The sequence below is a fragment of the Ascaphus truei genome, chromosome 2, assembly GCF_040206685.1.
Source record: "Ascaphus truei isolate aAscTru1 chromosome 2, aAscTru1.hap1, whole genome shotgun sequence".
In the NCBI taxonomy this organism is placed as follows: Eukaryota; Metazoa; Chordata; class Amphibia; order Anura; family Ascaphidae; genus Ascaphus; species Ascaphus truei.
This window is the reverse complement of record NC_134484.1, coordinates 333,477,280-333,503,738: the sequence shown is the minus strand read 5'-3', so window position 1 is coordinate 333,503,738 and position 26,459 is coordinate 333,477,280. Positions and strand designations below refer to the sequence as shown.

General features: G+C 40.4%; 1 protein-coding gene across 6 annotated transcripts in view; it reads right to left on the bottom strand.

Moving 5' to 3' along the window:
* DPY19L1 (dpy-19 like C-mannosyltransferase 1) overlaps positions 1 to 26,459 on the bottom strand; it is a 251,591-nt gene that overhangs the window by 68,656 nt on the left and 156,476 nt on the right. For all 6 annotated transcript variants that reach the window (XM_075586669.1, XM_075586667.1, XM_075586666.1 and 3 more), the window contains 5 exons: positions 22,390 to 22,449; positions 18,300 to 18,380; positions 15,355 to 15,456; positions 12,153 to 12,224; positions 4,579 to 4,649 (listed from right to left, as the gene is read on the bottom strand). In XM_075586669.1, the coding sequence (XP_075442784.1) occupies positions 4,579 to 4,649; positions 12,153 to 12,224; positions 15,355 to 15,456; positions 18,300 to 18,380; positions 22,390 to 22,449 (386 nt within the window). The remainder of the gene's footprint in view (positions 1 to 4,578; positions 4,650 to 12,152; positions 12,225 to 15,354; positions 15,457 to 18,299; positions 18,381 to 22,389; positions 22,450 to 26,459) is intronic.

Sequence of the window (26,459 nt, the reverse complement as noted above, 5' to 3'; positions counted from 1 at the left end):
GGATGCTGAACACCCCTTCCCCATACCTCTGCCGGGGGAGAGGAGGGAGGGGAGCTGGCTCGGGGCCAGGGGACTCAGACAGTAACAGCTCAGACTCTCCCCCCCTGTACCTCCGAACCTCTGCAGGGAGGGGTGGGGAGGAAATAGGGGGGGACCTGCCAGAAGGCACACGCAGCAGGACACAGAGAATAACACACACACACACACACACACCACACAGAGAGACACCCACACCACACAGAGAGAGAGAGACACACACGCACACACACTGACTGACACACAGACGGACACTGACATACACACAGTGACACACACAATTAATTCACAGTTACTATAAATATAGAAGTGCAAATAGCTAAAACAAGCGTTTTAAGTCAAACTTCTTTGCGTTTTGGCACTGAAATTGTGTTTTGATTTTTAATTAAAAACATCACACTTACAAATACAATTTCTGGGAAAAACAAGTGACAAAAGACAAAGAAGTTTCACTTTAAATGCGCGTGCTCGGCACACACACACACTTTTTATATACATATTGTTGGTAGTATTATACATTACAAATGGTTGATTATGCATCTGAAAGATATTCTTGACTATAAATGAATTTAACACTAATGTTTTACACTATTTTAGTCCACCTTATTAATTATTGAACTACATTTTGTATTTATAGTTAATCTTCACTTTCAGCACTCACTTTGACTATATAACTTAATGTACTGAGATAGTATAACTAACAATTACTAATCAATTTAGTGGCATATATATTTGCAAAACATTCATCAAGAAATCTTATACAAAAACACAGTACCGTTACATTTTCAATTTGCTAACTCAATCTACAAAGCTGATTTTATGCAAGTAATTGGATGCATGAGCAAAGTGAAGACATCAACTAGACTTTGTGGCCACTTTGGGTGCTTTGTTTTTATTGTCCGTGTGTTCTCTCTCCACAGGACAAATGCCTAAACTGATTCTGATGACATTTTGAGGCCACCTTTATGCCATCCTAACTTCTGCCAGAAGTTTCAACCAAATCAGTGCAGCCCCCATTTTTTGAAATTCATTTTTTTTTTTTTAAGTAATAAAAAATAAAATTAAACGCTACATCTCAACTACGGGATTCTTGATACAAAACATTAAATATATTATTTTGAAACTTGTACTAAATGTTCAGGCAATTTACTTGCTCCGTTTTGGAGAAATTAAATATTTATAATAAAAATAAATTGATAATCAAGGTAACAAACAACACTACAACAACAACCTGTAAATTTACTTTGACATATAGGTGGTGGGTGATAATTATTAATTGAACAAAGGTTTTTGATTGGTTTTCCATAGTATCCACAATGTCAGGATAACTGTTCAAACATCACGGCCTTCTTAAGAAGAATTAGTTTTTTGTGTTGTTGTTTGTTTTTCATCTGTCGGACAGTTTGTTGCAGATTGTCATTGTTACATGGAAGTGTTTAGCAGTTTGTGATATATTAAATATATTTCTGTTCAAGTCGCAATAATGTGAGTTAACGTGGTATTTAGTATTTATATTTTTATTTGACTTAAAGACAGTGTTTGATCATTGTGACAGACAAAAGACGCCTTTCTGGACAAGATTTTGCCGGTGCCTCGACTGCCAGTGGAAACAAAGTTTATCTATAGGCTTATATAATACGACACAATAGTGTGAGAATTAAATCAGCCAGACATTACAGTTTTTATCTGAAGTTTGAGAATACTAGGACAATTTGCTGCCAAAATCCACAAATTGATGGTGTTTCAAATTTTGTTTTGCCTGTGTTTCTCTCCGTGTTATGAATCTTTGTCCTTTTAGGTTTAATCAATCATTCCACATCGCGGTATAAAATATAACGTTTTCCTAGTATTCTCGAGAAGGTTCCATATACATTGTTCAAACTTCATGGAGAAATTCCTAGACAATTCGCATAGCTCAAAAAAAATCCAAAGCAAAGCGACAAACAATGTAAAAAAAAATAACCCATCAGAACTCAATTAATCAACCAAACGTATATTGGGCAGAAATGGAGGGTCAAAAATAATGCACAAGAAACACCATCCCATTCTATCGCAAATTCTGCTCTCAAGATGGCATGAGAGGGTGTCAACATTTCTCTCATTTATGCTGGATGAAAGGATGGCAGAGAAAAATGCAAACTGCCATGACACAACTAAACTCTCAAACCCAAAGATTAAATTAAGTCGAGCTGCAAACAAACAACTGAGAACAAACAACTGCGAACTAGATATCAAGGAAATCCATGGTACAGTTTCCAAACAATCAAACAAAAATTACTCAAAATGTCCCAGAGAAAATTGAAGACTTAGAGAACAGAAGCTGTAGAAATAATTTAAAATTAATAGGAATCCCTGAAACAATCAAAGGAAAAATATCTGCTACAAGTCCTATCCAAATGGCTACCCCAACAACTTACGCCCTCATGTCCTCCAATGTCGATTGAACGTACACTGGATTGGTCTGGAGAGACAATTAAACTCTGACCAACAAAGGCCTGTCATCATAAGAATTCTCAACGACACTGACAAAGCCAAGATGTTGTAGGCATATAAAAAAACTTCTGATCTACAGTATAACAGTAAAACATGACTGTTCTTCCAAGACTTTTCTGCTTGACAAAAAGGAAATTACTTTCCACCCAATGCAAATCACTATGCCAGAGAGGTCAAAAGTTTGCTTTACTACACCCGGCAATGGTAATGATACACTATTTTTTGATAATCCACAAAAAGTGAAAGCACATTTCAAACTGAGCTATAATGAGAAATCAGGAAAAAAAAGGATATCAGTTTGGGTATAATGCTATACTATACATATAGCTACCATTAAATAAGGTCACGAAGGCTGGAGAAAGAAACTTTAGATAATAGAACAGAATATTGAATAGTAGATCTCAAGTTAAAAAAAAGAACTCTAAAACCAAGCTAAATTTACCTTTTTATTTTATATTGTGTGTATTATTTGTAACATATATCACAAGTTAGTTGTTGGATAACATTTGCAGACATCTCTCTTCTCTTTGGATAAAAATAACAAAATATGGACTGCTCTGTCAAGAAATTCCCAGAGGGAATTAGACTGTAATGCAGTAAACATTGAAACATAATTGTGTAACCGCCTTTGGGATTACTATGGCCTTAAAGGGTTAACTGGGTGGGACTACACAGAGTAACGCCCCTTCCCCATCATATCGTGCAGGGTTACTAGGTATAATCATAGCCCTGCCATCTTCTGCCTAGTGATGTCATTGCAGGAGATAGATAGATAGATATATAGATAGATAGAATATGAGAAACTTTGAATAGATGACACAATGCCTATAAAATTCTTCCTAGTGCACCATTTCATTTCCACCTACTATATATATTTTTTCTTCATTTTCCAAAAAGCTATGTGATAATGTACAGATGCAGCGGCCGTTATTCGAACAAATCACGGAGCCATTTTCGTCTGCTCTGCTGTATTCCACGCGGCATTAACGCGGCCAATCGCCCCAGGCACACGCGTTTATCACGGTTGCTTTGTTTGAATTTCATGGATTCTGTTTCTTTGGGTGCAATAAAATGAATGAATTGTAATGTGTACAGTACTGTGCTACTGTGTCAATTTCAGGTGTTTAAAACCAGAACACTAAAATGCCATTTTCTGCACTCGCGTCTTAAGGCGGTACGGTTGGAAGAAATCACGCGCCATGACATGGGTATTCCGAGGTATACAATGCGTCAAGTGTTTGAATAACGACCGCTGCATCTGTACTGTAGTAAACAAATGCCACATTGGTCATTGTAGTCTTACATTTCTGATTTGAATGTGCCTAGCATAAACATATGTTAAAGTTACAATAAAGTGATAGCACTTTGGCAGACAGCACATTCTCTAAAATATGTAACAATGTTATAATTTAAAAAAAGTTTAATGGTTTTGAAAATGTATTTCGGAAAGTCTAGTAGTAGGAAAAATTGGGAACAAATGTCACTGAATAAACAGAGACGCAAAAAGTGTATCTCAAATCCCGTACTGGTCTGCCAAGTACAGATGTGCAAACGTTTCGTGAACCATATGAAGTAGATCCGTTGGTTCTGCACCCTCTGTTTTGCAAGCATTTTTTAGTTTTGCCAAAATTCGCAACATGGATTCAGACCGTAAACTCTATTCCTCTTGTCTCTCCCTTCTGCCTGATTTCGCAATTCTTTAGTCCTGTAAAGCTCGGCTAAATATCTCATAAAAATACAAAAAAAAACTCACAAAAAAAGTGTTACCACACTTGGGCCAGTTTCGTACATCTACAGTATATCCCAAGCTTGCACGCTTCCTCCTAAAAGAGGAGTACAAGCAGTTTGAAGGGGCAGTCCCTCCTAGGACCAAGGTGAACTAATAATGGCAGTGGCAAGTGTGTGCTAAGTGTGAGAATCTGTACGCTTGATGCTATGTATTTTCCTATACAGTAGCATAATGATATGGAAACAGTGGAAATATACCTGTAAGACATTTACCTATTGGTTTGTCAAATACAGAAAAAAGGGGAAAATTTGAATATTTACCTTTCATTCCTATGTCCTTTTACTTCATATGTCCTTTGTTTGTTGAAAGTCTGCATAATATCTTGAAATGTCTACAAAAAAAAACACATCAAAGTTACTATAACTGAGGCAGCCAAATTTGTTCTTTGTCCAACCATAATCCCTTTTTTATGCTAGTAAGGAAATGTAAACTACCTTTGCAGGCATTTACCAAGCAATAGTAGATGTTACCATGTGGCAACAGCTGCCAATGTTTAAATGCCCTAAAAAGGCATTTACAGTACATGACAGTTACCTACAGTACTATTGACACTACTACCATTGAGATTTAGACTAAAGTTGGCTTATCATGAAGGAAACAATAGGAAGGGCTCTTGCGTAGATGGTACAGTATATTCAGAAAGCGTGAATTGTACAATATAATGAGCAGAGAATTGAAAGAAGGGAGCACAGTGGGTGGAAACAATGGTAATGAGAAAGGCATACAAATAGATAGTAGAAATAATATTAGCATTTTACAAAGAAAATAGTTGAATGCTTCATTATATTTAATTCTGTTGGAAAACAAATGGAATGGAAGGCATTAATGGCAGATAAGGCCATTAAGCAATCACAGGTATGTTCCTGATGTTGAAACCCTCTGTATAAGACTGAATCTGGCCTTGTTGAATTGATATATAAGTTAGTATGTTTGAATGTAAAAAGTATTTTTTTTTTTTTTTTCTTTTCCTCTTAACTCTGTGCTGTTAATTGAACAAATGGAACAAGGTGACTGATTGGGGAGGGGGAGGGTCATGTGACCTTTTTTTTGTGTATAATACTAACAGCTCAGCTGCATTGGGCAGGAACTGCATTAGGCAGTGAGGCATTTAAAGTGAGGTTTTTAAGTGATACAGTTAGACTACAGTTTGACTAGAGGTGACTGGGGACTGCTTCTTTCTGCAAACTCTTTAACTCAAGACAACAAACGGTAAGCTATTCAGATCACACTATGATCCCATGCTTGTTAGCCTGCATAGTTTAACCCCCCACCCCTTTACAACTTCTTTCACTGCAGCCTCTCCCAAAACTGACTGCACAAAACACTGAAACCCTGAATTGACCCTAGCATTGCAATGCAGCAAAACACATGACAAGGTACAGGTTCACCCCTGCTGTTTAGTCTGCACACACTCACTCTGCTCATAACAGCTCCATGCAACACTGCCTACCTCTGGCATCATGAACCTGCTATGTCTTCTAACTTTTTTCTTTCTCCTGGCCTCATGGAGATGTTACTCCCTCTATCCACTACAAACTCCTCCATCCTGGCCCGCACCCAACATCACCATACACCCTGGACTACTCAAAAGCCTTGCACTATCTACTGAATGTTGGTGGAGAACTCTAAAAACCAGCACACCAACCACTGCTCACTCTAATGGAAAACACCACAAATTTACAACTTGTAAACAACTACCCAAATTTCTTCTCATACTATTACTCTCTCTAGCAGGTGATATTGAAACTAACCCAGGTCCTCCCATTTCAGCTCTGTCCCATGCCCCTGAGAATTCCACCTTTAAATTCCAAAAAGGGCTATCTGTCGCCCATATAAACATCCGGAGCCTGCTGCCCAAACTAGACGAACTAAGGGCATGGTGCCTTATGCATAAACCCAAAGCCATCGTTCTTACAGAAACATGGCTATCCTCTAAAACCCCTGATGCAAATATCGCCATTCAGGGATACTCCATTTTTAGGAGAGATAGGTCAAAGAGAGGAGGAGGGGTGTTATTTTATATTGCAGACACCTTACAATTTACACTGCTACATTGCCCACCAAGTCCACCCTCTTTTGAAACTCTAGTTGGCAAAATCTGCCTCCCCTTTTCTAAGCCCATCTTGCTTGCTGGCATCTACCGCCCACCTAAAGCCCTTCCACAATCCTTGACTGATATCACCCAATTTCTTGCCTCCATTTCCTCTCTGAATGAGAAGAGTGAGCTGCTAGTTCTTGGGGATTTCAACTTCAATTGGCTTGACCCTAAAAACCACAAAATCCAGATACAAATCAAGTCACTTAACCTATCGCAACTCATTTCCCAACCCACACGAATAAACCTGAAGTCGCATAACCATTCCTTGCTAGACTGGATTCTCTCCTCAAACCCCAGCAGAATCCAATCCTCTGGCATCCTTCCTGACATTTTCAGTGACCATGCAATAGTGTACTGTGTAAGGAAAATTAAACCGCCCCATTCAAGCCCCAAAGTTCTCCTAACTAGAACATTTAAAAACTTTAACCCACAACAGTTTCTGGATGACCTTACCAACTGCCCATGGCACAGAATCGATTTAATTCCCGACCCTGATTCTGCGCTCGACTATTTCCAATCCGAGTTCTTAAAACTCTGCGATACCCATGCTCCACTACGCAAAATAAGGGTACGGGGGGCCCACCTTCCATGGGTTACACCTGACCTTATAGCACTCTACCAGTTCAGGGATGCCTTGTGGAAAAGCTACAAAGTAACTGGCACTACCAAGGATCTCAATCACTACAGATGCCTGCGGAACGTGTGCACAAGGCAAACAAGGCATGCAAAAGCACAATATTACTCTGACAATCTCCTCCAGAATACATCAAACCCAGCTAATTTCTGGAAGGTTATCAACAATATATTCCAGCCTCCTAACCATCAACAACCAAGTAATATCACTAAGGGGGATATTACTCTGACAAACCCCACTGACATTGCAAATGCATTCAATGATTACTTTGTGGGGTGTGCCACTAACCTATTAGCGAAACGCAGCACAAACCCCAAACCTGAATCTCATCCTGGGAGTACCCCTATAGTCCCACCCCCTCCCAACACTGCCCACAATTTTCAATTTAGCCCAGTATCTGAAGAGGAGATTACACAAGCGCTCCTCAAACTAAAACTAAGCAGCCAATGTGGACCCGACTTACTACAATCTAGGTTCCTACGACTTGGTGCCCCAGCCATTGCCAAACCAATTGCGTCGATAGTCAACTCTATCCTGTCTGCAGGCCATATCCCTAAGACCTGGAAAACTGCCAGAGTTGTCCCAATCTTCAAAAGTGGGGACAAAAACACTGTCTCAAACTACAGGCCAATCTCACTTCTCCCAATTCTATCCAAAGTTACGGAAAAATGTGTCCACTCCCAATTAAGCGAGTTCTACACCAAGACAAATTTCCCTAGCCAATTCCAGTCTGGGTTTCGTCCCAAACACTCCACCGTAACTACCCTGCTAAAAGTTTGCAATGAAATCCAGTGTGGAATGGAACGGGGCCAACTCACTGGTGCAGTATTCCTAGATTTTGCAAAGGCTTTTGACACAGTTGATCATGCTATCCTGCTTAACAAACTCCAGAGCTCTGGAATAGGGAAACATGCTTTAAACTGGTTTCAGTCCTACCTATCAGGAAGATCCCAACATGTGTCCATCTCAGGCTCTAACTCCAACCCCCTGGATATCACCTGTGGTGTCCCGCAAGGCTCTGTTCTGGGGCCCCTACTCTTCTCAGTGTTCATTAATGATCTTCCCACAGCTTGTAAGGAAGCCTCAATACACATGTATGCAGATGACACAATCCTGTATGCACACAGCCATAGCCTCTCTGACCTTCAACACATACTTCAGTCTGACTTTTTGAGACTCGAAAACTGGATTTCCCAAAACAAACTGTTTTTAAACACTGACAAGACTGTAACAATGGTATTTGGGACCAAGACTAAATTTGTAAAGCTTCCAGTGACTGAGCTCCTGATTAGAACCAACGCTAAAACCACCCTAACACCTGTCACTAGTTTTAAATACCTGGGCTTATGGTTTGACTCCCACTTAACATTCGGGATGCACATTGATACCCTGACAACCAAGACCTATGCCAAACTAGGGGTACTTTACAGGAACAAATCCTCCCTAAGTCTCCTGGTCAGAAAGCGTATTGCACAGCAGATGCTAATGCCAATTATTGACTATGGAGACATAGTATATGGCTCGGCTCCTCAAACCCACCTTAGCAAACTTGACACCCTCTACAATTCAATTTGTCGTTTTGTTCTCCAATGCAACTACAACACACATCACTGCGAAATGCTCAAAGAACTAGATTGGTCATCACTAGAGTCTAGGCGCAAAGTTCACCTTTCCTGTCTCACCCTCAAATACTTTCTGGGCAAGCTACCCAGCTACCTGAACAAGCTCCTCACCCCTACCACATGCAGTACCTATCACCTGAGATCAGACTCCAAAAGACTATTCATGGTCCCAAGACTCAACAAAGTATCCGGACGTTCCTCCTTCTCCTTCCGTGCACCCCAAAACTGGAACAACCTACCAGAGACTCTCATATCCACCACCAGCTTAAGTTCTTTCAAATCTAAGGCTGTCTCACACTTTAATCTGGTCTGTAACTGTTTCATAAGCTCATAATATATATTTTCTTTAACTGTGCATGCAATGTCTTGTATATAAATGTATACCTTGTTCATTTATGTAACTGTATTTGTAACCATGTATTATTTGTTTTACTCTGTGCCCAGGACATACTTGAAAACGAGAGGTAACTCTCAATGTATTACTTCCTGGTAAAATATTTTATAAATAAATAAATAAATAAATAAATAGTCTGCCCATTCAATTTACTGAAGACGCCCTCCCCACACTGGAGAAAATTTTAGTGGGGGATTTATCAAAGAAAAGTTAAATAAAAGCAGTAGGATTTATTGCTTTGGTACATAGAATGCAGTTGTTTTTTCCCCCCAATGCAGCCAGGAAACTTTAATACATAACCCTCCAAATGTATAATAAAGACTGAAATCAACAGATCGGCAGTGAATGAGTTAAGTCAATTTACACATACTGTAGATTCTGGCTAGTTCCTTTTTTCCATTATGTACGAACAATGTCAAATTTAGATCATGATTAAACGTGCATGCTGTTTGCAATATCAAAACAGTCTTTCATCTGCACATGAAGTCAACCTAGGCAAAACACTATTACCTCAATAAATACAGTCTCTCCACAGAAACTGCCTTTCCTATTTTCTAATATCTTTAACGGCAACACAGCCGAGAGAATGGAGAAAGACATACAGTAGCAAGTCAGTTACTAAAGGTAGTTTGACAGAGAAATCAGTGTCTGAGAACTGCTTCCAAAAACGATACAGAATTGTAACAAAATAGAGAAAAGAAAATACAGACTACTTGGGCCGAGAAGTCAAAGTGTCCTTGGAAAAACGTAGTGGTACTGTGCCCAATTACAATAAAAGCTAGAACTTAAATGGGAAAAAGCTCTTTGGACTTCACTACAGAAAGAATTATATAATATTCATGCTATAAAGAAAAGACAGAGAGGCCAATTCAAGTAGCTTCGATAAGTGACTTAGCGTGTGTTAAGTGCACTTTCCAAGTGATTTTGCATTTGTGGCCATTCATAAAGTTTCGATAACGTGGAAAAATCGCTTGGAAATGGCTTTTAAAAATGCGTTTGCATTCTGACTCTGACAAGCCGTGTGGTAGCTCAAAAAATGACCAAACTTGCATTTTGGGGTCCTCCAACCTGAAACTAATGTGCTTCAACTCTGGAGACCCCCTGCTTCAATACTATGTTTCTCTTTGCACAGCTATTCCAGACTGCAGCGAAACCGCATTGGCATATCGCTTGAAAAGCAAATTCCTACTTGTGCGGTACAGTATGTCAATTTTGTACCAAATGGTATTTACCAAGCGATAAATCATACTGAATAGCGTTTTTTCATGAAATTCATACCGTTCGGTAGGAACATGCAAACACATTTGATGTTGCAGTGATAACATCGAAGCTACATGAATATTCCCCAGAGTCTAAATCATATTTTCTTCAAAAGGAAAGTGGATCTGCAAGATTATAAATGAATCAAGAAGTGGCGTAACTAAGGAGTGACAGACCGCAAGGCATGCATTATTTTGGACCACCCTCCCCCGAGATTTCCAAGGCGGCGATTAATTAAACTGCGATAGTGATAATCAATGTAATATCACAAAGAAACTCACATTAACTGCAAATGTAGCTTTTGTGTATCTTAATGAGTAACCCCCATATGGCCACCAAGGAATGAGGTGCTTCAAATTTGAGTGTTGCACCTACTGAAGGGGTGGTCAACTCTAGTTCTCAAGGGCCACTAACAAGCCAAGTATTAGGGATATCCCTTCATCAGCACAGGTGGCTCAATCAGTTGCTCAGTGAAGCAGGGATATACTTTAAACCCGACCTGTTGGTGGTTCTTGAGGAATGGAGTTAGCGACCCCTGACCTACAGTACTGCATTGGCTATTTTTCCACCACTTGTGCTCCATACCTCCCTTTGGTCTCTGCTTGGGACAGAGAAAGTGAAAGCTCACAGAGATTTCTCCGTTTATCCATTGGTTGTAGTCCATTAAAGAAAAGCAGTGATGCTGCGCTATACAGCATTAAGTTAGGTACCAAACAAAAGTGTGTAAGCTTTATGGACAACAGAACATGAGAATCTTCATATAGCAAGGCCATATTTGTGGAACAAAGTGACACTCAACTATCTATTTTACCAACTTAAGCACAGGTAAAGTTTTTCCACCACTAAACCTGCTTTTTTCTTTTTTTTTAAAACAGCATTGGAACAGGAAGGTTGAGGGGTCTTCCAGATTTGTACCTCGTGATTTTCAGTTTCCAGATTTGTACCTCGTGATTTTCAGGTGCAGGGACTCTCCAGTTCTCAAGAGATACTTACTGGTAAAATCACGGGTATTACTTCCAAACTTTAAAAGAGGTTTAAATGGCCGTCCGAGAGGGAGACATTTTGCTTCCCCTAGTGGGAGCTTTAAACCCAGAAACTTCACCGGTCAGCAACAAGAAGATCCTCACAGCTAACAAAAAAAACCCCATGCTCACCCGGACCCCCAGGTTCCAATCCAAAAATAGAAGTAGGGGGGAATGCAAACGATAAGAGAGAAACTAAAACATGTTTTTTTTAGATTATGTTTATTTGGCAAATGTATATGTGTGAGTGTGTCTATTTGTAGGCAAATTATATGTTTTTACTAATCTGAACAAAGACGAAACAAGATGACTAATCTCCTAATTCATATCAATGTGGATCAACAAAATAAAAATCCTTTGTCATTGCAGAACCTTTTTTTTTTTTTTTAGCATAGAAGTATCTAGCCATTAGCAACTAATATAGCTCGCTCTTTTTTATATAACAGGAATAACGGTTGTCTGAAGTCAACTGTGTGCGTCAGAAATGAGAACTTAATGATGAACATCTATAAACGAAAAGCTTGTTTTTGCATCTTTAAGTCATCACTAAACCTCATCAGAAGCTTTACTTCTACAGTGGTGATGCATTAGTTATGACTCTAGCACTTCAGGATAATGCACTCGATAGCAACTGCCAGAGCTGCAAGTGATTACTGTATCTCTTTCAGTGCCCTTTTGGTCAACGAGAGAACAACACACATCCTGGAACACATATTAATTAGTACATTGTAGGTGAAATCATATTTAGGTCTTCAATTGTTTTGACTTTAATTACTTTTGACAAAGTGATTTCGATGCACTTACCCATGAACATATCACGACAAATATGAGGAGAACGACCGGAAGTAGAAGAGTCTTTAAGTATCTCAATGGAGTCTAAAAAATTAAATAAACAAACTATTTGTATTGTATAGTACTGTATATCAGTTATAAATACACGACAAGCATTTCATAGATGCAAATGTAAAAAGTGAGAGGAGGCACACAGGAAAACAAATGTTTTTATTTATTCTCAAAACATTCTTCGAGCAGGTACATCCATAAAGTAACGTTTCAGGGCCCTGAGCCCTATAACCAGACATGGCCCTGAAATGTTACTTTATGGATGTACCTGCTCGAAGAATGTTATAAACATGAAGTAAGCTGATTTTACTACATTACTTATCCTGTGTGCCTCCTTCCACTTCATACTTTTGCATCTACACTAGATCCTGCTTTGGGACGCCAGGATCAACAGAGGCTGATCACAAGAGGTACCCTAAATGTTCGAATAATAGCCTGTGCTACGATCTACAATTTCTGCGCTTGTACCCGGCTACAATTCAAGCACATGCTACTATTTATGCCCCGGCTACAAATGAAATTAAAATAATGTTCAAATAAAGTATAAAATAATGTTTAATATAAAAAATGAAGAAAAATAAAACATGGATTTTTAAGTGCTGTGAAGTATAAAAGATTTCAGCTGTATGGGTTATAATAGAATTCTAATACAAAACTAATTTAGGTAGGTAAATAACCAAATGCTGCTTCTATTAATATTAAAACAATTATAACATACCAGTTTTTTTTTTATTGTCCTGTCAAATACTGGTATCATCAGAACAGCCACTAGACACTTCTTGATCACATGCACATCATTTATATTGGCACCCATAACGAACAACGTTCATAAAGGGCACGTATAAAACGACCAGCGACATCAATGGTAAACAAGCTTGCGTCAGCAGGGAATTACCCTTGACATGCACAGGGAGACTCCGCTAGGTAGCTTGGCCACTATTTGAGACCCGGTCACTATTTACAATTTCTGCACTATTATCCGGTATAATTCAAGCATAGGCTACTATTTATGCCCCGGCGTTTAGTCGAACATTTATGGTATATACTTACTTATCAACTTGTGAGTACTGGAGTGCCATTGTTTGCTAACTATTAAATTTATATTGTCATTTAAGCCTTTCATAGAATTCCCTATGCAAAAGACATTGCTTACCTCTTTCAATACTTACAAAATGACAATACAAGCATTTAAAAGAGGGAAAGCATTGTAAAGTAGCCCCATAAACAAAGAGTTAATAATGGATACATATTTTTTTATTTTTTTTACTCACATGGATAAAAATCCCAAGAACAAAACCAGGGAAGGCAAAATACTGGAAAGATCTATTAGTGAAATGGAAAAGGAAATGCAGCACCATCTTGATAAAAAGAAAACAAAAATAATAAAACCAATTGCAAACATGGACCGGTGTTCAAAATTGGCGATTGCTTCTGTGCTTGATCCACTTACTTGATCACTTACTTGATCCACCGAGCCTTTTATGTTTAGATAATTAAATCAGTTATTTACATTTTTTAAATGAACTTGAGCAGTATAGCAGTGTATATTTCTCAGAAAGTGTAATAGTGTTACAATAACTTTTTGGGAAAACAAAAGATCTTATTTATGGGGGCTGAACATTTTGAATCCCATCCTACACAGAAAGAAGCTGTGGCAGTAAGTTTGTAATCCAATTTGAAAGGTGCACAGAAGCTACAGTATATGGACAAACATTACATGCATGAACTGGGAAACCTAATGGTTCAAATGGTTCTTCGGTGTACAATGAATGAGAAGTGGACAGCGCAAGCTCCAAACCAAATTAAGAAAATAACTACTCGAAGACATCATGTTTCATCAACATCAGTAACGCATAATTAGAAAGAAGAATGGTAAAATCTGTGAATATTGAGGGCAGACACTACTGCCTGTCAAATACTGATGGTTTCAGACTGTCTTATGCTGCATGATGAGTAATTGGGTAAAGTTAGTTAGTTACACTCTATTTTTTTCCAGTTCACTTGACAGGTATGCCTGTCACTTGCATTACAGGGACATCATGACAGAAAAAAAAACAGATGTCGTGTACCTTAGTTTAGTTTTGATTAAAATAGTTCTAGTGTGGACACTATCTGGGACACATATTTGTCACAGCCAGATTAAAAAAAAAAAAGAAAAAAAAGTCCAATGTGACCCTTGCCACTGGTAATTGATGTGATAGTTTGTTACAATTGAACCCTGTGGCAAATCATTGGCGAAATGCTCTGATATTTTATGATACCATTGCAACAAGTGTACAAAAACATGTCTTTTAATTGAGAAGCGTGTAACCTGTTTGCAAATTTAAAAAAAACTCATATTGATGTAGCTAGTATTTTTTTATTAAAATGATAGAATATCAATAAAGTATAATTTGTACAAAACCAGAAACAACATGCGGCAGATACACGTAGGAGCAACGTGTGACTACTGTAATAAAAATGGTATAATGTGCCGCATTAAGGGAAACATTTACTAAGCAGTGCAACTCTAAGACTAGCACGTAAATATGGGCTGTAAGGTGTCTTCTGACACAGAGGTTGTCGAATGGGGTAGCTCTTGGTAAATAGAGTATGACTACTAAATGTTGTTTTCCCATAATCCAATATATTTCCAAAATAGCCGGCATGCAATACAATCATCCCCTAACCTGACGAAGGGCCCACGGAGGCCAGAAACGTTGTATTTCCTGCATGCTTCTACACATATAAAGTTGTGAACTTTTTTGCATCGAACTTGCTGCTGAATTACACAATTCCTTGTGAAGATCGTCAAACAAAAAGTCAATTGTTAGAGTGCTGCCTTCTATATCTTTTTTCTTTGTATTGTTTTAATGTGGCCACACTGCTTTAAAGGTACGCACCTATTATCTTTTTCCAAAGCAATGTTTTTTTGCCCTGACAGTAGTTTTCTCTCATTTCGTAGTTATTTAATATTTACACATAGATCAAATTAGAATATTTTACTATAGATGTTTTGATACATTCATTTGTGGGACCAGAAGGTGTCTACTGGCATCTGTGGGTGTCTTATGAAATAGCACTGTTTAATAATAATGGCCCTAAAAGTCAAGTGGAAAAAAAAAACCACACTGTGTTTCTGTAAAAAAAAAATAATAATAATAATAATAATTCAGTCATATACCTCTTTCTCCATGAAGTCAAATTCTGTAGCACAGGTATACATCAATGTGTCAAAATCCTTGTAGTTGGTAAACTTGGATTTAAGAAGGTTGCCTATGTGAGCCTAAAAACAAAGAAATCACAAGTCTTCAACCAGTGGTGTCACAGCTCAACGTGATGTTTTGTAACAGACCGTGCATACAGTATGTGCTGAAATACCCAAATACTGTATATTAAGAGGCTATATTGCAATTTTGGAGTAAAATTGATACAATGGCCCAGATCCACAAAAGGAAACTAAGCTTTAGCATTTCTTTACTAGCATTCACCCTCTTGTGGATTTGGGTCAAAGCGCTCTCTACTCCAATTATTTCCCCAAGTACATCAGATTGCGATTTGAGAAGTTAGGGAAAAGTTATATGACAAAAAAATGAATTCACTAGTGTGAATGTGCATCACTTTTTCTCCCTGTGATCTGGGTCAACAATGAAGCCTTGCATGGCATGCAGCCAATAGTTCTGAAGGAGGTAAGTTCAGTAATAGCCAAACCATTACATTTAATATTCAAAGATTCCATTTCCACAGGCTCAGTACCACAAGATTGGCGTAAAGCAGATGTGGTGCCTATATTTAAAAAGGAGCTAGATCACTACCAGGGAATTACAGACCTCTAAGCCTGACAGAAATAGTGGGGAAGCTACATGAAGGTTTAGTACGGGATAATATTCAGAAATACCTAATGGATACCAAAATTATTAGTAACAGTTAGCATGGATTTACACTATGAAGAATAAGTCGTGCCAAACTAGCCTTATTAGTTTCTTTGAGGAAGTAAGTAGGAATTTAGATGAGGATAATGCAGTTGATGTGGTCTACTAAGATTTTACAAAGGCTTTTGATATGGTGCTAAACAAAACGTTAGTGTACAAAATAAAGGAAATTGAACTCAGTAAAAATATATGCACCTGGATTGAAAATTGGCTGAAGGATAGACAACAGAGTGTTGTCGTAAATGGAGCCTTTTAAGGTTGGGCTAAAGTTGTGAGTGGAGTACCTCAGGGATCGGTACTGGGTCCCCTGATTTTCAACTTATTTACTAATGACCTTATGGGTAGCATAGAGAGCATGATCTCCATCTTTGCTGATGACAATAAATTGTGTAATAGAGTAGTGTAATCAGCAGGATTTCATTTCTCTCAGGACTTGGATAAACAGGTAAATGGCAGATAAGGTTTAATGCAGATAGATGTTTATTTATTTTTGATTCCCAAATGCATAAACTGAGTACTTACACATTAAATGGGGCAGAAATAAGTCAATCGTTGATGAAGAAGGATTTAGGAGTGCTTGTAGACTGCAGGCTTAGCAATAGTGCCCAAAGTCATGCAGTAGCTGCAAATGCAAACAAGATCTTATCTTGCACTAAACGGGCAATGGATGGAAGGGAAGTAAACATAATTATGCCCCTTTACAAAGCATTAGTAAGACCACACATTGAATATGTTGTACAATTTGGGGTACATTCTTGATGGAGAAGGATTTAGGAATGCTTGTAGACAGCAGGCTTAGCAATGGTGCCCAATGTTGCAAAGACAAATAAGATTTTATCTTGCATTAAACGGGGAATGGATGGAAGGGAAGAAAGCATACAGTAAATATGCCACTGTATAAAGCTTTAGTAAGACTACACTTTGAATATGGAGTACAGTTTTTGGCACCACTCCATAAAAAAGACATTATGAAACTAGAAAAAGTGCAGAGAAAAGCCACCAAATTATTAAAGGGGTTATAAAATCTGACTTATGAGGAGAGGCTAGCTAATTTCGATTTGTTTACATTAGAAAAGAGGCGTCTAAAAGAGGATATGATAACTATATACAAATATATTAAGGGTAAATACAAGGATATTTCAAAATAACTATTCATCCCAAGGGCAGTACAAACGACAAAAGGTCATACCTTAAGGTTGGAAGAAAGGAGATTTCGATAGTAACAAAGGAAACGGTTCTTTACAGTAAGGGCAGTTAAAATATCCATGGGGATTGTGATGACACATACAATAGACATCTTCTAAAAAAGGTTGGACATCTTTTTAGAAAGGAAAGGTATATAGGGATAAACCAAATAAGTGAACATGGGAAGGATGTTGATCCAGGGAGAAATGTGATTGCCATTATTTGGAAGGAATTTATTTCCCCCCTTATTAGACATCACTGGAGTGTTTTGTTTGCCTTCCTCTGGATTAAAATACAGTAAATATAAATATAGGATAAATATCTGACATCTATAGTTAGCATAGGTTGAGCTTGATGGACATATGTCTATTTTCAACCTCATCTACTATGTAACTATATACGTTTGAGGTTGGGTAACTTTCAGCTTCTAACAATCGTCACCAGATTAAGACATTATTTCTTACATTTGATGCAGCTGTGCTCCAATAGTACAGTATTGTACGTCAAAACACTTTCTCTGCTTCAAAAATAACCTTAAGTACAAAACCACCATTATGTTTTCTTATCCTAAGGATGTAATCACTTCTTGAAACATATGCTAAAAATTCATTTTCTAAAATCCTACCACCTGATAACATATCTTCTTTTTTCCTTCAAAGTCTGTACTTTATAACCTTTAAAATAAAAAAACCCAAAAGTTGTAATTAAGAATTCCCATGCCTACATTTAAAGTAAAAAAAAACTTTTTAAAAAAGTCAAAACGGTGAAAGAATGAAAATAGCTCAATTAAATGTGACACACGAAACATGTGTATTGTGCCTTCATTTACTCATGCTGCTTTAGCTACATTGTTTCAAATTGGGGAAACACAAATGTAAGACTAAAAAGTGCTATTTATTAAAACTGTACATTTATGACTAACAGTGTAAATGCAACATACTGTACAAGACTGCAATACACTACACATAAAACAATGCCGGTACAGTATATACATACAACTGAATGGACTTACATCATCTGCTGCTCCCAATATTATTGAAGTCACTGCCTTCAAGATAATTGTACCAAACAACCATGCCAGTATTTGTAATATCTAAAGCAGAAATAGAAATAATATAGAAACAGCATGATTACTAAAGAAATAATACACAATACATTGAACTAATTAGTTTATCTCCATACTAATAGATTCAGGCATATTACATAAAAGTTGACATAATAGAACATAAAAATAACCTTAAATATCATTGTTATAAGAAAGCTTCAATATGAATAAAGAGATTAGTATCTTAATAATACAGCTAAACCCCGTTATAACGCGCCTCGTTATACCGCGATTCGGTTATAACGCGGTTTTCCCGTTGCTCCCGTTTTAACACTCACTGCACACACACTGCTCATTGCTCACACTGCCACACTGCACACACACTGCACACTGCACACACACTGCTCATTGCTCACACTGACACACTGCACACACACTGCACACTGCACACTGCACACACACTGCTCATTGCTCACACTGCACACACTGACACACTGCACACACACTGCACACACACTGCACACACACTGCACACTGCACACACACACTGCACACACACTGCACATTGCTCACACTGACACACTGCACACACTGCACTGCACACTGCACACTGCACACACACTGCACACTGCACACACACTGCTCATTGCTCACACTGCACACACTGACACACTGCACACACACTGCACACTGCTCATTGCTCACACTGCACACACTGACACACTGCACACACACTGCACACTGCACACACACTGCTCATTGCTCACACTGCACACACTGACACACTGCACACACACTGCACACACACTGCACACACACTGCACACTGCACACACACTGCACATTGCTCACACTGACACACTGCACACACTGCACTGCACACTGCACACTGCACACACACTGCACACTGCACACACACTGCTCATTGCTCACACTGCACACACTGACACACTGCACACACACTGCACACTGCTCATTGCTCACACTGCACACACTGACACACTGCACACACACTGCACACTGCACACACACTGCTCATTGCTCACACTGCACACACTGACACACTGCACACACACTGCACACACACTGCTCATTGGACACACTGCACACACACTGCACACTGCACACACACTGCTCATTGGACACACTGCACACACACTGCACACACACTGCACACACACTGCACACACACTGGTCATTGCTGACACTGCACACACTGACACACTGCACACACACTGCACACTGCACACACACTTACAGACACTCACACACACTCACACACACTTACACACACTTAGACACTCACACACACTCACACACACTTACAGACACTCACACACACTCACACACACTCACACACACTTACAGACACTCACACACACTTACAGACACTCACACACACTTACACACACTCACAGACACTCACACACACTCACACACACTTACAGACACTCACACACACTCACACACACTTACAGACACTCACACACACTCACACACACTTACAGACACTCACACACACTTAGACACTCACAGACACTCACACACACTCACACACACTTACAGACACTCACACACACTCACACACACTTACAGACACTCACACACACTTACAGACACTCACACACACTCACAGACACCCACAGACACTCACACACACTTACACACACTTACACACACTCACAGACACTTACACACACTCACACCCACATACACACACCCATATACACACACACACTTTCTCTCCCATATATACATACACACACACACTCTCTCACTCTACACAGACGGGGGGTGGGGTCGGAGCAGAGGAAAGGCCGCGACCAGCACCACCACCTGCTCCCCCCCCTCCTCCCGCGCAGGCAGCGGGAGCACCGGGGACAGCGGTGGGGAGAAGAAACCCCCCGCTACCACCTCCATGCAGGCAGCGGGATCTGAGGTAAGCGGCGACCTGAGGGACATCCCCGCTCCCATCTCCTGCCCCGCGGCCTGTCCCGCGGTGACAGGGGGAAGCGGGGACAGGAGGGACATCCCCGCTCCCATCTCCTGCCCCGCAGCCTGTCCCGCGGTGACAGGGGGAAGCGGGGACAGGAGGGACATCCCCGCTCCCATCTCCTGCCCCGCGGCCTGTCCCGCGGTGACAGGGGGAAGTGGGGACAGGAGGGACATCCCCGCTCCCATCTCCTGCCCCGCGGGCTGTCCCGCGGTGACAGGGGGAAGCGGGGAGCGGAGGGACATGCCCGCTCCCATCTCCTGTCCCGCGGGATGAATATGCGCTAAAGCGCGGCGGCCATTTTTTTCTCGCGACCCCGTTAGTAACGCGGTGGTCTCGGGGTGGACCCCGAGACCCGCGTTATAACGGGGTTTAGCTGTATTTTGAAATATCTCCAGTAAGCCTAGATTGTTGTTTGAGATTCGTAATATACTGTGTATATATATATATATATATATATATATATATATATATATATATATATATATATATATATATATATACATATTTTTACACTGTCATATACACTAAACTGCTAAATAAGATGTATCTAATAATATAGTGTAAACTCTAGAGATGGGCGGACTTGTCTGAATCAGATCCACGGATTTCTGCCACTGATTTTGCCAAAATCTGAACCACACACTGGAATCCATTTGCGGATTGGGCACTAACAAATCTGGGTGGATACATAGGAATCTTCCATTGGATCCGTTCCTCACGAAATCCATCTTAAAACCCTGTGTTTCTCCCTAAATTATTTGGGGGGAGATTTGATGAGGATATACTGTATACAACTGAAGACAGTACTAAATTGAAGTCCTCTTCTTCCTCCAAGAAAATTTGCACTGTTAGAAAAAAATAATAATAATAAATCAAATCTACCATTTTGTGACTGAAACACGGAATTCAACAGCTGAAAGGAACTGTCCAGTGAGAGGCAGACTAAAAATTCTGTCCATCTATAATAAACTCTAGTGAAGTCAACCTTAAACTTGTAGAGTTTTTTGTGACTATTTCTATTAAAATGTGTAATCCTGTGTGCTCTGGATTTCTTTCTTTCTGTGTGCCTCTGATTAATTTTCTGTTGTGTACAGTATGCATAGATGGTGCTGTAACATGCAAGCTGAATATGTTTCTTAGAAGCTCTCTTGCTCTGCTTGTGTTTATCGTCTGTCTACTCTTATACTTGTTGGCTCCTGTTAGTAAGAGTTGTCTGTAACAAGCTGCTGTGCAGTATGGTGGTACAGCAGAATATAGTGTTGTACTTAGAAATGGGTGGATTTGGATCCACAGAGGATTTGCCAGTTGCTTTGGTCCGCGGATTTCCGTGGATTAATCTCAAAAAGAGCGAATTGAGTTTTGAGGATTCTTTTTATTATTATTGTCAATACACTCCACGGATTCCGCAATCCGTTGATGGATTTGTACAATCCAATCCGTGGATTCAAGAATCATTGTTAAGAATTCGCCAACGGATTTTTGAATCAGGGGATTGGATTCTACAAATCCATCAACGGATTTGGGGCGGATTCACCCATCTGTAGTTATACTGTAAATTACCACTGCCTACTTTCTGACCAAGCACTCCCCCCCCCCAAATACTAAATCGTTTTGGTTTTGTTACATTTCAAATCCGTATTCAACACAAAGCCAAGCTTTATGTATAGCTCCAGAAGCAGCCAGCAGCCATTAAAATAACAGTAATAGCTGCTGGGTACTTCCTGAGAGCTTACAGAGGAACACATAAGCAGTTATCAATAGGTGTCTTTATTTTGCTGTGTTCTGACCAGAAGTACTGAGTTGCCAATGTCTAATTTTTATAGAAATTAGCAAATATTTTAAAACATATTCACTTAGTTGTGCTACTTAATAAGACACCTTCTGTGCTGGAAGGCACCTTTTGGCCCCATTCAAGTGTGTAGGCCACATTACTAAGCTTTGCTGGAAGGTGTCTATGAAGTAGCACTGCTTAATAAATATGGCTCTATATTTGTCTGCTTTATGTAAATAAAATATCACAAGCGCACGGGATATAAACATGAAATGTTGTGTAAATTCTTACCCAAATCACAAATTCCTTTGTTCTAAGATTTTGGAACTGTTCCCTCAGCATAACTATAACCTGTGAGAAAGAACAGCACGTGTTAATAAAGAATAACTGTACTCATAACTAAATATTCAAATAGTTCTAAACAATAAACAAGGAGAGTACTCTAACAAGCAGTGGTATACTATTTCTAATATGTTAATGATTACATTTGTTTTTTTAAGGTTAAGGATTTAAAACATTGCGAATCTCTTTTATTTTTAAACTTGTATTTTAGTGACAGTTTTCATAACAATTTTACATAAATTTCTTTTACATTTTTTGGGAAGGGAGGGAGACTGAACACAAATGGTATAAAATAAAAAGGGGGGAGGAGGGGGAGGGGAAGTTGGTACCGGAGCATCCTTATACAACATATTTAATATACATATCTGCCAAAACGCTCACGTCCACTACATTTGTGTTGCATTAAATAAACTGTGCCTAATCTCATTTACAACATTTTTGTTACCGAGTTGAGGCCTGAATTAGCTACAGATAGCAGCCATGGATTCCAAGTTTTCTGGAAATTAATACAAGTACAGCTCAACCCCATTATAGCGCAATCTGCTACAACGCAGATCCGCTTATAATGCGGTCTCAGCATGGCTCCCGATTTAAAAACATCTCCAAGGGTTTTTTTTTTTAAAAATAACAATTATTATTTTATTTTTATTTTAATTATAATTTAGCATTTATAAATTATTATTTTATTTATGTTATCATTTATAAATTATTATATCAAATAATAATGTATAAATTATACCATACCATTCAGAAATTGAACCCATGACCCTTCAAATGTTAGTACAATTCTCTACCTGCTACACCACAGGGTTGGTGAGATGAACCTGACTCTATAAACAAACTTAACATCTACAGTGAGATTCATCACACTAACCCTGTGGTGTAGTAGCTAGAGAATTGTACCACCATATGAAACGTCATGGGTTTGATTCCTGAATGTGTACTATATCAAATGTGACCCTCATGTGACCCTCCTCTGCGCTCGAAAGCGTACGTAAGCGCCGCGCACGCAGCCTGATGAAGCAGGGAGAGAGAGCTGCAGAGAGGAGAGAGCTGCTGGGTAAGTCCTCTCTGATCATGGTGGCCATTTCACGATCCTAGTTATAACGCGATCCCGGTTATAACGCGGTCTCATTCTGTGGCCCCCGAGCACCACGTTATAACAGGGTTCAGCTGTATCATTAGAGTAGTCAACTACTCCATTTGGCACATAAACCATATTTTGTCTCTAACAGTTGATATGGAAGGAATTTTGTTCTGGATCCATACCTCAGCAATTTTACACCTGGTGGCGGTGGCTATTTGAGTTATCAGTTTATTTTCTGCCCGCGAGAGGCCCACAATGGGTCTATTCAAGAGAAATAGCCACAGATCCAATGGTATCTCTAAAACCAGAATTTCTTGTATCCAACTGTGAATCTGGGCCCAAAACTCAGCAATAAAGGCGCAGGGCCATCACATGTGGATGAATGTGGCCCTCACCCCACACCAGCGTACCCTGGTACATATTTGGTTATGACTATAGAGTTCCGATACCACCGCAGCATTACCTTGTACGCGTTCTCTTTCACCGTTGTGCAGATGGAGCAGCTAGCCACTCCATTAAAAATATCATTCCACTCCTCATATTCCAGTTCTTCACCTAGGTCTCTCCCATAGTCTAATATACTGTAACTGCATTTCTCCTGCATGCCCCACTAGGGATCGACAAAAATCCCATATAATCTTACGGTTAGGCCTCTCTGTGTATCTGCTTCCATACACAAAAGTTCAAACCGTGACTCAGATTCGGGCGGGTTAGTCTTAGCATAAAATGCTCTGACCTGGAGGAAGTGAAATATTTCCTGTGATGGGATTCCATTTTCCAGAATCAATTGGTCAAACTGTACCATTTTACCTTTTGTACTTAAATCCCTTAGTCTATTTATTCCCGCTCTTGCCCAATTGGAGAACACCTGCCTATCCTGACAAGGAGGAAAATTTGTGTTCCCCCATAAAGGGGTTGAGAATTTTTGGATGCCAACTTATTTAAATTTGAGTTTGTCTCAGATCTTCAGAGAGTGTAAAACTGTTGAGGGGAGTTTGTGAGCCGGTGGCTTATTATCTGAGGGTAGCCAAAGTATATTGGCTATCGCAACTGGGTGGATCAATGCTGATTCAAGTGCTATCTATTTTCTCAGGGAGGGGTCAGTGTGCCAATCCACCAAATGGCCTGATTATACCGCTTTATAATAGGATAGCAGGCAAGATAATCCCAGGCCCCCTGCCCTCGCTGGATGAGTGAATATTGCTTTATTAACTCTTGCCTTTTCTCATTAGTCCAAATACATTTATTATTTATGAGTGCCTGAATATTTAGCTTATCCGTGTTGTTAACCTGTATAGGGAGAGTTTGGAACAGGTAAAGCAACCTGCGGAGGAGGTTCATTTTTACCAAGTTGATCCTTCCTATATAGGAGATATTGAAATTAGACCACTTTTTGAGATCTGTTTCGAACACTCTGCGGAATTCTGTGGTGAAGCCCGTATGTCGCCTGTGAGGTCTGGCCTTTGTTCCCAGATGGGTGAAGCCCATGCCAAGGTGTCATCCACTACCAGCAATATGATACCGCTGGGACCGCTGGGAAAGAAAGCGAGATGGCATCAATTCGAACTCGATATCACATTGGTTTAAGAACCCGCGACAGCCGAGCGGTTTGACACCATAGCGGTTGGGCATAGGGACTCGGGATTCCGAGGCTACGTTTATAGGCGTGGCAGTGGGGGCCGACACCGCTGAGGGGCGAGACTCCGTCGGGATATATTGTGCCTGATCTGTCAGAGTTTGCACTGTCCGTTGGAGCCGCACTATTCGCTGACTGTTCTGATCAACATATTTCTCCAACTTGAACATGTCAGAATGCAGATTCAAGACTCGAACCACCTCGGTGGGGTCCATGTTTGTGGTCCAGAGCATACTGTAACGGGTGCTCACCACAAACAGGACAGGACCGCAAGGCTGAGGTGGGGATGTTGGTAACCACCTATCTGCAACCGAGTAACCAAGTCAAGAGTGCAGAGTGAAGGTCGTGTAGCCGGATCAGGGTAGGAGATGTCAGAGTGGTCGTGGTACTTGCCGTGGTCTAGGATAGGAGATATCGGATAGTCATAGTGTGAAGCCGGGGTCCAGGAGCAGAGAAGGTAGAAGTCCAAATAAATACGAGCCGAAGTCAGGGATCATAGAAGGCGGATGTCCAGATAAAAGCCGAGTCAAACAGGAGCAAGGAAGGCAAAGCAAGAGTTAACTAGGCAAAAGCAAGGCAGCAGTGTGCTTGGGGCAAGCACTTTGTTACATAAACAGAAGTTTATGCTCAGTCAACTTACAGCAGGGTTGGCTAAGCATTTAAGGAGCCGGAAGCCAATAGCTGGTTAGTACAAGGCTGCAGAGTAATGAATGAGAACACCCCTTCAGACATACACTGGCGACACGTTTTATTGAAGTGCGGCCGGTTCCGCAAGCCGGGAGATTTCCCGGCTTGCTAGTGGCATCCCCTCGGCGTGCCGTGCGTCACCGATGCGCGGTCACGCGTCATCGGGTGCCTGCGCCCCCTGCACGCGCGTCCAGGGCTCCCCGAGGGAGCCCTGGTGTCCCGCGATGTGGGGGACGGCGGCAGGGGGTTCCGGGGGACCCGGCGGACCCGGCAGCGGGAGGAAGAAAGCCCCGATCGGAGGGCGCTCCTCCACTGCTTCGGCGCGCGCCCGGCACCCTCCGGCGCGCGCCAGGTTACTGCTGCGGCCGAGAACGGGCAAATGCTCGAATAAACTCGGCCGCAGCAGTATTCAGTCCACTGATAAGCAGGGGCGGGGAGAAGAGCATGCGAGGAATAATTAGAGAGATACAGACTTTCTCAGAGCCGTGCAGTGCCTGCGCGTAGCTTGTGTGCGATGCGCATCACCCGTGACGTCACGTGGGCGGAGCCTGAGTGGGGTGCGTGCGGTGTCCACCGGCTTGGTAGTGTGGCATGTGTCATGCGTCTCGT